General features: G+C 40.2%; 1 protein-coding gene across 1 annotated transcript in view; it reads right to left on the bottom strand.

Annotated features, from left to right (window-relative positions):
* The window catches only part of ctnna1 (catenin (cadherin-associated protein), alpha 1), an 88,642-nt gene that overhangs the window by 13,205 nt on the left and 62,713 nt on the right, over positions 1-12,724 (bottom strand). The window contains exons 13-16 of the mRNA XM_020596390.1: positions 11,800-11,951; positions 8,068-8,178; positions 5,613-5,794; positions 1,317-1,422 (exon numbers count right to left, since the gene is read on the bottom strand). Coding sequence (XP_020452046.1) covers positions 1,317-1,422; positions 5,613-5,794; positions 8,068-8,178; positions 11,800-11,951 — 551 coding nt within the window. The remainder of the gene's footprint in view (positions 1-1,316; positions 1,423-5,612; positions 5,795-8,067; positions 8,179-11,799; positions 11,952-12,724) is intronic.

Raw genomic sequence — 12,724 nt, 5'->3', positions numbered from 1 at the left:
TGTTTCGGATGCCTCCTGGGCGCCTTCCTAGGGAGGTGTTCCGGGCATGTCCCACCGGGAGGAGGCCCCGGGGAATGCCCAGGACACGCTGGAGGGACTATGTCTCTCGGCTGGCCTGGGAACGCCTCTGCATTCCCCCGGAGGAGCTGGAGGAAGTGTCTGGAGAGAGAGAAGTCTGGGCATCTTTGCTTAGACTGCTGCCCCCGCAACCCGGTCCCGGATAAGCGGAAGAAAATGGATGGATGGATGGATGGATGGATGTGTAAAGTTATTAACCTTCAGATCACTGATGACTGGTGACAATATCAGTACTGGAGACTAGTGCAGAATGCATGGTCATCTCTCCCAGTAATTTTCTAGGAATTTCTGCTTGCATGCACTCACCTTAATATAACTTACTTTGCCAACTTATGACCAGTGAACAAGCAAGCTACTGTGCATATAGATATACATAGGTAAGGTTAACACAACCGTACCTATGTAATCCCAGTCCATTTACCTTTTTAAACAAGTTCAATTCAGGAAGTGACCCACTGGAGTGAGGAAGAGGAAATCAAGGCCATGAGTATTTCTGTTAAACGCAGATTAACTGCTAAATTTCACCATCATAGAATGAAATATGGTTTTAACACCGCTGTTACTTTTTAAAGTAATAATTCCCTAAATCTCAATTTGCAGTTGTGTGTTCAGGACAACATTAATGACAACAAACGGCACACCGGCAAGCTTTACAGACTTTCATCATCATGGAAACAGTCAAACCATTATAATTATGAAACAGCTGTTTCATTATGTTTAGGCTCAGAAACTACTTGGTCAAGTTTAAGAACAAACTACTTGGTGAGGTTAATTTAACAACTGATCATTGAATATTTTAAGATGTTGCTGAAATTTGACATTTTTTGTTGTTATTGATGTTTTGTGATCCGAAAAATGATCCGATCCGTGACTCCAAATCTGTGATCTGAACCAAACTGAGTTTCCTACCCCATTGGACCCCTATTGATGATACTGGAGCAGATTTACAAAGGAAATTACTTAATTTGAAGTGTCTCATTTAGCAACTTTCATTTCATCCCCCTGTGCAGTAGCCATGACATTTGAGTTATGTTGTAATAACTGTGCTAAAATGTTTCTGCTTGAAAAAATTTGTACTTTTCTTTGTTTGTCCTTTGTACTACTGCAATTGCTGTTAATTTTCAGGTGTTGACAGTTTTCATATGGAATGTTATGACCGCAGTTATAAATTGGAATTGCTAGCACAAAGGTATAGTCTACAATGGCCCCTTGGGAATGGAGGTTCAGTAACGACTTACACTGTCAGCGATGGTGCGACCCAACTTGTCCATTCTTGATCCTGCCTCTGCAATTTTCTTGGCAGCGCTGATGACATCAGACGTATTCTTCAGCGGCCCTTTCCCCCTGGGGAGAAAAAGTGGAAAGATCAGTCAATGCTTCTGATCTACTGCAGCCTCATTCAATATGCAGGAGTAGCATCTCAGTCATGGAGCGGCTGTTTGTTTGGCAAGGTTGTTTTGTGGTCGGAGGCAAGTATGGATAGAGAAGCATGACTTATAGGAGTAGTTCAGGGAATTTCATGTGTACGCTGGTGCAAAAATGATTCCACACACAAAATACTAACACAATGCAGCACCATTGATCAGTCAGAGCTGAGGATATTTTATAACCCATTAAATGCAGAGAAGCCAGCCTTCACTCTCACAGCTGAGACCAGAATGGGATGTTTAGAATTTAACACCCTCTTACAAAAAAGGGTGTTCTTTTTTCATCCTGAAATTTTAGCATATAACAGACAAAATATCATGATAATAAGCACATCACATTACATTGGTTGCTAGTCACTTGCTTTCTGTCCCAACAGAAATTCTCAGTTCTTTGGCATCTTTTATTGAAGCAGCTTTGAAGACTTTATAAAAAGGCTGAGAAGCAAACTGTACTGGTATCATGTTTGTTGAAGAAATCTTAGTTGCCCTCAAAAGCACTAAAAACAGAGCATGTTGTACAGATTGTAAAGCCCCTTTCAGGCAAATTTGTGATGTGTATTGAAAATACAATTTCAATTGATACAGCAGCTCTTCATTTGCATGGTGATTCTCATCAAGGTATGGGATTAAGAAAAGCCAAGAGAATGACAGGAATTAAGGTGGAGAGGAGAGAGTACAGTTCAATTCAAAGTCCCTATCCTAGTATAATACATCTATCCTTGACCCTTTGTGAGCCAAACGAAGCCAGCCCTTACATGGGTCAGTACAGCCCTGACCTGACCCACTGTAAAGCAGCCATTTGCCATTTTTTCTGCCCCCACAAGGGACTCTGGGACACAGTTGGCAAGAGGCACAAATTGGATTCAAAGCTGCTCACTCTAGGCTAAAAAATGAGCCATCCAACCCAGAACAGATGGAATTTTGTGTTCTGTTCTCTCGCTTCCTCTTCCCTCCCCTCCCATCTCCAGCTTTTCCCCTCTCTTGCTCTCCCTCCGCTGCTCTGCTGTAAAGCAAGTCAGGGTCCTAGTGGAAGAGGCCACACATCAGAGCAGTGCTGGAAGCTCTCTGGGGACAAGTCAGCCCCTGGAGACAGAGCAGGAGGCATTGTGATGGTTCAGGAAAAAAGCCTGCATGAAGTGATTTTAACAGCATTGCTAGTATAATGCTTTAGATTGCCCCACATAAAAAACACTTCACAATGCATAAAAACATCAACAACCAACTTCTCCTTAGCCACTGATCTCCTTCATAAAAATATCTCTTGCTTTTGTCCCAAAAAATAAAGGCCAGCTACTATTTCCTTGGCCAAATAATGCACAAAGCACAAACACAGAGGCTGTGAAGATAGACAAGAGAGGAACTTTGGACATGAGGACACTTTTAAAATGTTCATAGTGGAATTATACAGTACACAGAGAAGGGGCTCTGGACTTACAGGTGCAGGCTTTCGGATGGGTGTAACCCACTTTGGGCCGAGTCCTCCACAGCACAGAATGCTCTAAGACAGGTGGCTCCCAAATATGTCGTATGTTTCCAAACTAAACAATTTATTTGTGAGAGCCACCATGTAGCCATGAGCAATGCAGGAGTCAACAAGAATCTCTCTCACTCACTGCAGATTTGTCAGGAGAGAGGTCCACTCAGCATCAGTCCTGGCAGGGCTTTGTGCCAACTCAAGGTTAAGGGAGCAATAATTTGGGCATGGGCTAAATTAGCCAGCTACTGACCTTCCTTGTGCTACTGCCACACGTGAGAATGGAGGCATAAAACAAAGACAAATATTCAGCTTGACAGATATTAACTTGGTCCCTCAGAAACACATATTATATATATATATGCGCACACATGGAGTGGAATCCAATCCATGGACAGTGTCCAACACATTTGCGGGGTCTTCTTTAACAGTGCTAGCTATCTGAACAATGTTTAATTTCAACAGCAGAAAAAATGCCACAAGTGTGTTTGACTGTTGAGTGACTAACTTTTGAATGGTAAAGTGTACACAGAGACACACATACACACAGCTGACACCATTCTAATAAAAAACATGGATGACACTCTTGAGATAATAGCAGCATCGTGATTTTCATTTACATCCGTGTCTACGGTGGATGTAATACCAAAGGCAAAAAAGTTTTTTTCCCCCTGAATAAGAAGAAGAAATGCAGGATCCTGTGTAAAGTCTGTCAAATCCTGGCTGTATTAGTATGTTAAATGGGTCTACAGCTTTGCAGTATTGTGCTTATTTGGCCAAGGAGACAGGATCCTTGATCCATCCCCTAGACAAAAATAGAGGAAGCATTTCATTGTCATTAAGGATATGACTCAGTTAGGTACAAAATGTCCTCTGAGTAATTCTCTTGAACATTCAAAGACAGTCATACAAACAGTCAACCATTTAACATGTCCCCGCACATCCTCCACACATACCAACACACAAATATGTTCAGACCATGTGAGCTAGACCAGTGGTCCCCAACCCCCGGGCCGCGGACCGGTACCGGTCCGTGGATCAATTGGTACCAGGCCGCACAAGAAATCATTAATTATTTCCGTTTTATTTATTATCTGAGTCTGAACAATCTTTTATTTTGAAAAATGACCGCATTCTCTCGGTTACATCTCGGTCACTTGAGCGCCAAAACTGGCTTACTTGTGCGACATATTCAGCCTGCTCAATGAACTCAATCTGTCACTTCAGGGGAAAATGACAACTGTCTTCAAGTTGACAGATAAAGTAGCTGCATTTAAAGCCAAACTGGATTTGTGGGGACGGCGCGTCAACAGAGGCATTTTGGACATGTTTCAAACATTAGCGGGGATTTTGGGTGAGACTGAGCCTGAGCCTTCACTCTCCCAGCTGGTGCACGATCACCTGTCTTTGCTTTTAAAAGAGCTCGAGCGCTACTTCCCAACCACAAAGGACCCACGAACTGCCAAGGAATGGATCCGCAACCCATTTGTCAACAAACCAGGTGAATCCAGCAGGTCTGTGCAACAAGAAGATCAACTGCTGGAGATCGCAAATGACGGCGGCCTTAAAAGTATGTTCGAGACAACAACTCTGTCGGTGTTCTGGATTAAAGTCATGACAGAATACCCTGAGATCGCCACCACAGCACTGAAAACTGAGACTTTGATGTTATACTCATGTTATGTTGTTGGCGCAATGTTACGAGGAAGCTGCTAATAAAGTTGCATACAAGTACACAGTGAATTCACATTTATTATTATATTTACAATATAAACAATCTACGTACCCCCCCCCCGGGCCGCGGTAAAATTGTCAAGAGTTGACCGGTCCGTAGTGATAAAAAGGTTGGGGACCACTGAGCTAGACGACCACACAGAGGTAGAAATGCTGTTCAACCCAAATCAGAAAAGTGCCAACATTACCAGACCCAGCCAAATTCCAATATCATGTGCACATGTGCGAGTACGCCATCATCTACACAGAATATGGCAGGGATTCTCATATGATTTGCTGATAAGTTTACAGTAGCTTCTGTCACATTCACATACAGAAGGTTTCTGGACTCCATCATTACTGTAATTTTTCTGAAGCTCCCAAAACTCTGGTTTATCAATATCATGTCCACTGGGGGATTCAACACGCTGCTAAAGGTTGTGCATATTAAGATTCGGAAAGGGCAGAGAAATGAGCAAGAAGAAAATCCTACCTACAGTGCTGTTTAAGAAAAATGAAGAGCATTGATCCATGAGTAATAATATTAAACAGGCCTGCTGGGTGACAGTATTTCACACAGGCTTGACTTAAACTTGCAATCTGTATTGGTGGCATTTTCCTTGTGAATTCAATAATTATTAGCATGTTACTGTGATGAGAAGTTGGGACGACCTATGCATATAGGCCCTATGAAGGAAGAAAGTATTATGAACACTCAATGACACATTAAGTTTACAAAGTCTGGCTGACGGATATCCTCAGTCAAAGGAATTATTTAAAATGTGTTTGCATATTACAAACCATTTATTCAGATGCGCAGTCAGATGCCAGAAAAATATCTACAATTATGAAATTGGCCATCACTTGCTAGGGAAGAAAACTGGTTCAGATGGTGAGCCAAGCTGTCAGTTCAAACTCACCTGGTAAAGTCTGTCATCTCCATCATGATCATGCACATCTGCTTAGCCAACACAATGATGTCATTGCCACTGTCATCCCACTTGGACACCTCAGCATCCAGCTTGCTCTTCTCTTCCTGGAAGCTAGCCACCTGTTCTGCAATCTTCGCCTTCTGCTCCTGGGGCAACTGGGCCATGATAGCCTAAAGGAGGAATGATGGAAAGCATAGAGGGTTAAGCACACTAAACCCCAACATACTCTTACTGAGGCCATTTTTGTGTCTACAGAGAATTTCATTTTACACCATTCCTTGTGGTTTCAAAGGATACACAAGTGTCTTCCTACCCTGCAAGGGCACGAACAACTGTGGTACTATAGGCATACTCCAATTCTGTGCTCCTAGTATAACTTCATAAATTTGACATATGCTTAAATAATTGTGCTTATATTTGGTACATCTATAAAGTCTAATGCAGTCTACTGTGCCTCTTAAAATGTTCAGTTTTTGTTAAAACATTTTGAGAGGGGGCAGTTTAACCATATGTTTATTACAAGGATTACAGTGGTCATGTTGTATGGGACCTCATTATATTCAAATGTGTTTGATATTCTCCCCTCCATATTTGTAAACGGGGTGTCCAGAACATTAGAAACACCTCTCAATATAATGTAGTCAAAAACCACTGCACACTAAAGCACAACAATAAACATAATAAAATGTTCTATGTAGGGACAGAACCTAGCCTGAGCTGCTGTACTGGAACACGTTAGATTTTACAGGTGTACCTAGTAAGTAACCAGTGAATGTGTATTTATTAGGACAGTCACCTGTTTTGGAACGATTGCGGAGAAATGGAAAGTAGGCAGTCTTATATGTTCAGGCTGAAAATGCCTACGTGGACTGCAATGTCTACTCCATAAAAAAAAATGTCAATACTCCAGGATCAGAATATCTCTGACTGGCTCAAGTTAAGTGGAAATACATTTTTTTTTAACTGGGTTCAACACTATTAAGTAATGTATAACATCTCCAGGAAAAATATATGTCTATTGTAATTGGTGCTTCAGACCAAGATCAATATAAGAAGATCAATATAAGAGCATTTCTTTACCAGTACTTAATATCATGTGCTAATGCATTTAGCACCATTTCTATCCATCCTCTTAGGTTGGGTGGTTAAAGGGCAGATTCCAAATAGGCAATCAGACATTCAATGAATTAATGGAATGAGGCCAAAGTGGGCAGATACTTAAGAGCAGCTAATCGAATATCATTGCAAGAGCGTTCATTCCATTACTGGTAAATAGAACGCTCCCTCTAGAGTCACCTAGGCTTCCGTAAAGCCATTCAAGGAAGTTCAAAGATGAAAAGCCCCTAACAAAACAACAGTCTGGTAATCCTCAATGAACAAAAACATGGAAACATACTTATAGATCACTCCACCATTAAAGACTTTTGAGATTATCTTATTAATCTGTATTCTTCAAGTCATTAAGGTGGTTAGTCTCAAGTTTCAGTCAAGTACGAGCCTAAAATGAACTAAAACCACAGATACAACTGACAGTGTTGGACAGGTGCCTACTGTATCATATTATATAACCACTCAAGACAAAGGGACAGACAAAGAAGCAATCCAAGAACACAAGAGCTTGGATTCACACTTTAACATCTTCTCTGAAAAGGTCAAATGACGGCAGATGTTGAGTCTTTTCAGGGGGCCTACTGAGTGCTTGAAAAGTCTGACCTGAACATTCAACATATCAACCTCTGACATAAATTCACTAGTTCAGACTAGGGCATGATTTTGGAGAAACAGATGGCATGGATAATTGACATAATTCTAAAAGACTGCAATATGCAAAAGACTAACTCAGAGCATTTAGCCTCCTATGGCTATTCAGAGTCATACGGCCTGAAGCCTGTCACAACATGACAGACAGAAGGAAAGACGACATCATGGAAAGATCACCAGCCTGTTATAGGGCTAGAGGCTTAAGTATTTGTCTGCCTAAAGTATTCTTTAAACTCAAACTCACTTGATGTGCATGTCTTTAAACTGCAGGTAGCAAGATTTTCAGTACAGTGAAACACAATAAAGATAAACTACAAATGCTTGAGTCACATTATCTCTGTAGATTCCACAGAAGATAGGCATAACCAGTCAAGAGTAATATGATGGCAGGATGTTTTGAAATAACCATAGTGGCTGGGACAACAACGAGCATACTGTTTAAAAGGACCATAAATAAATCTCTATTGCAACAAGTAAAAAAATGACAAATGATACTCCAGCCTTGTAAATATCAAAATGTGTATGCGGTATTTTAAAATTATCAGGCAAGTGATTACACTTTTCATCTACTGCATTGACAAATATGTCAAATGAATTTACATATGGCATTTAAAGATTTTAGCGGCAGGAAATCAGACTCAGGAATGTCTGTAAATATTACCAGAAGCAATGTACAACTTACTCGTGCACTCTGGCCAGCAATAAGCTGGTCATCCTCGGTCTGTACGCTGGTCCTGCTGCGAACATCAAAGTCCTCAGTCTCAAAGTCAGAGTCATCCAACTCCTCTGGAGTCTGTAATGGGACAAAAGAAAAGGAGAAAGGGGCAAAGGAAGATCAAATGAGTTGGAACAGATCGAGGCAAATGTACAGGGTAGGCAGAAGCAACAAGGAAAAGCATAAAAAAAGGAGAATGGGACAAGAAAAATAATTGTTGTGAGCTGACAACAAAATAACACTGCCCTACTACAGCCTTTTGAGCACTATTAAATAACCAAATGTCTTACTATCAATGAGAAATGCCTTGGTTCTGCCAGCCAGAGTAATGTCAGATAAATGTCTTATTCCCCATAGCTAGCTACAAAGACACTGTAGTCACTAAATGTATTTGTAAATCAACTGTAATGTGCTGCCTGTGCATTTTGAGAGGGAATGAGATTTTATGGAACAGAGGAAACCGCTTCAAAGACCCATCCATTGCTGCTATCTTTGGGAAGGTAGGTGAGGCATGAACTGTTTTTCTAGAGTGTTGCTACGTCATCTATGATCCTTCACCTCTACCATTTGCTTTGCTTTGAATTCAAAACAAACCATAAGCAATCTTAACAAGTCATGCTGACAGTACAATAAAATAATGAGTGGCAAATGTATATGGTAGTGAAATGGGCACAGGGAAGATGATGTGAACAGATAAAAGTGCACTATCATGCCAATGTCACTTGAGCTTATCCAGCTGTCTCAATACCTCCATTCTATAATGGATTTGGAGCCCTCACATCTAAAAATAGCTGAAGGTCTCTGAACAACTTTACACTGCTTTGTGGAATGTAGAGATTCTCTTGTTCTCAAGGGAACAGGGGTGTAGTTTCAGATACAAAGCTATAGTGACTCATAGGCATCTTACACAATACTGTTAAATGGGGCTGAACTGATAACCGGTGAATGTAGGAGGTTCAGAAACAACAGCTTATGGCGGGCACCCAATGGGAAACTACTGCAGAGAAGAGCCTTCAGTGTAATAAAGAAGTGTTTTATCAAGGTAGTACTGTAGTCATAGTAAAGGTTTCTTATGCTTTGGCAAAATAAATATTTTCATATTTAACTTTGTAGATTCCAGCATATCCACTGTTTTAGGAGGCTAAAATACTCCACGTTACATGTCATCACCCCTGGGGCACATATAACCAAACGGTATTTGAAGTGCAATGCCTAAGAGAAGACAGGAATAGAGGAAAAACTACAGTATCGTGGCAAACTTAGAAAGTCAGCCTTTCCACTAGTTTTGTCAGCTGCCGTAAATAAGGACTGGACAGTTCAACAGTGAAATCCCCCATGATTGTCCTTTTTGTGACATTCTGCTCATAGCTTCTGTGAGTAGAGCAGCTATTTCTTTAGGGCAGAGTTGGCAAAATCACCTTGGGCCACAACACACTGCACAAATCATAAGGTAAAGACAGCTGCCCCCTGTATCTCACTGTCAGCAGTGCCCTGACTCTGAGACAGTTTGATGACTGGGAGGCATATTCTCTGATGCCTCCAATGTGAGAGGGTTCTGTCCGCCTGTCAAATATCCAAGGGGATGTCATAGGCTGCATGTGCACCGCTTACAGAGGTTAAAAACTTGTCTATCTTTAGTAGCCCCAACCACACACTTGTCTGTTGTGATTTAAGAGTAGGCCACTGTGTCACATATGCGTGAGGGTTTATGGAAAAAACAGAGGGTGTGGTTGTGTTTGTGTGTGTGCATGCCCTTTAGAGAATCTGGTTCATAGTTCTCTCAAGCTGATTTGCAATAATTCACATTTTTTTTTAGACTTGGAGCTGAACATGACCAGTTTCACATGTAAACTATGGCACTGAAGGACAGTTTGGTGAAGAAAAGGGATCTTATAGATAGAAATTAATGTTTTTGAATGGTATCTAATTTCATTACAAACAACAGCAATTAAGAATAAGCTTGAGGAAACTGCTGTGCTGGAATTTCCTTAAGTACTTAGCTAAGCATCAGAGCCATTTCTTCTCAAATAATCACCACAAAACCTGTGATTATTACCTCTCACACCTTATCACGAAATCTTGCCAAATGCAGGGGAACAGGATCATTTTTCTTTTCAGATGATGTATCAAGTCAGAGCTGAATTTCATCACTTTCTTCTGCTCTCATTTAATGGCAGAATGGGTCTGATGGATTAATTATAAGCAAGCAAGGTTTTTCATAAATCCTCCATTATTTTAAACACACCTGCACACACACATCTATGAAGTAGTGTTCCACCTGCCCCACAGGCCCAGTGTTAACAGCTTAATCAATACAGATAACAAGAGTGGAGCTGGGGCAGATGGGAAACGGAATGTAGTTCTGTGGCTTGCAATCCAAATAAAAAGTGCTAATTAAAAGTTTCATCTTAAATCAATTGCTTATTGAAATGCAAATACAGCATAACAGCCCCTCTCTCATTTGTTTTTTTGTGCATGTCTGAGAAGCATTAGTAATAAGAGCCCAGGTGCCATTTTGGAGCACCGCTGTCAATACAAAATGTGCTGTCAACACTAATGATTGCCATTCAAAAAAAAGGTGAGTGCTGAAAATAATAGAAAATGGCATAATACAACCAAGCAGCACAATGTAACTCAACATAGCAAATAGAGAATTAGCTACTGTTACACATGAGAAGCATTATAAACAACTTACCTCTTAATATACAAGAACTCAAATTTGGCAGTTTCACATAATTAAGCTAGTTACACTATAAAGCCTTAAGAACTATCGGTTTTTCTTTGCAGCTGGAATGGGTTTTTGTCAGCTCATTGTCAGTCAATTAGGTAATGGTTCAGTGGTACTGGTACCACTACCATCTGTCTCAGTTATAGTTCAACTCAAGCAAAGCCCATTAACCCACAGACAACTAAGGCTGTTGTTACACTAGATTGCAAGTCTGGTCAATTAGGTCGACTCTTGCTTGAAACAACTTAATCACTGGCTTCTTGGAAAGCACACATATGCAGCTTCTCAAATACCATTAAAACAAGACCAATGGCTAGCTATATGGCTCTGTGCGAAGCCTTATCTTTATATATTTGTGACCAAAAATCAGGAGCATACTAACTTCAAGTGGGCCAGCATTACTTCTGAGGACTGGAGGACAGTCCTGAAAAGTGTCAGATTCACAGGTTTGACCATCTTCCCTCCCACCAGGATGCCAGTGGTTCTCCAGTACAGGATGTTCATACCAGACTTCAGATTCACCTGAAGACAACAAATGACATGCACCCAGTAAAAAACACACACACACACACACACACAAAGGATTCTCACAATGTTGTAGATTACATGAATGTTCAAGTTCATCAAATTAGTGTTGCCCATGGTTAATACATTTTAACCCTTACATAGGGTTTGTGTAGGTTTCAGGGAATTACAGCATCTTAAATATGATGAAAGAAACACCTTTCTCTACATGTCAAAACATCCTGATTTGGGGGGGGGGCATATTACTCCCAACATATGAACTTTGTTTATGCCCTGAAAATGGAAAACACAATGAAAAACAACTCCCACTATGTAGACTTTTTACATAATGGGCAAGAGAATATGTTAGCATTAAAAAAAAAAAAAAAAAAAAAACAGGGGACACCAAAATTCATCTTAAAACAGTGTCTTATAGTTGTAGAGGTAGTAAAAACTGTCTGACTTACTCTGATCATGAGGACAGCCTTGCGAATGTCGCGAATGCCATCATATACCAAACGGGAAGCATCGATGAACTCATTTTCATCGACAGGTTGTGAGGAGTTTGCACTCAAGGCTTCCACTGCAGACTCCACTTGCTCTGTGAACCGTGGCATGACTGAAGGAAGTCGGGATGAAGGGTGGGAGGAAGAACGGTAAAAGAGAAAAAAAATCAATAAGAATTAATTCAAAACACATGAAGAGGGAAGGTATGCAACTAAGAAAGTGCTGACAACAGTATTCACACATCTTGTGGGAAGCACAGCATGTGTTATATAAACACAATGTTTACTTTTTTTTTTACACAATGATATTTTGCATAGATGAACTATGCCAGCTATAACCTCCAAAACCAAAACAGAATTTGATTTGATTTGATTTATTCTTTCAAGCATGTAAAGACAGTTGATATGTCAACACACATAATTTTACACATATCCAACAAATGCTAATCCAATATCAATTTGCTTATACCTAGAACATGCTTGAATGGAGTAGGAAGAAGTCAGACTTATCCAGTCCTACCCCATGACATCACCTTATCATTGGTTTGCAAGCAGTATCTCTACATAGATAATTCTGTTCCTCACCACACAAGTAAAATACTAAAACAAATTATAACAGAGTGTTAACATTCTTACATAATTACATTCTTAAAATTATCTTCTACACCACACAAGTAATATACTAAAGAATTATTACAAAGTGTTAACATTCATACACCACACCCACAATGTTCCATCTAATTAATCATTAAACCTGTTCTTGCATATATCTTGATTGACACATACCTTTATATTTATGTTTAAACTCATCAATTCTAGTACTATTTTTTATGTCTACACTTAAATTATTCCATAGTTTTACCCCACTTATGGAAATACAAAATCT

This window comes from Monopterus albus, unplaced genomic scaffold (assembly GCF_001952655.1).
Source record: "Monopterus albus unplaced genomic scaffold, M_albus_1.0 scaffold2.1, whole genome shotgun sequence".
Lineage (NCBI taxonomy): Eukaryota > Metazoa > Chordata > Actinopteri > Synbranchiformes > Synbranchidae > Monopterus > Monopterus albus.
The sequence above is the reverse complement of the archived record's forward strand: the minus strand, read 5'-3'. Positions and strand labels throughout refer to the sequence as shown.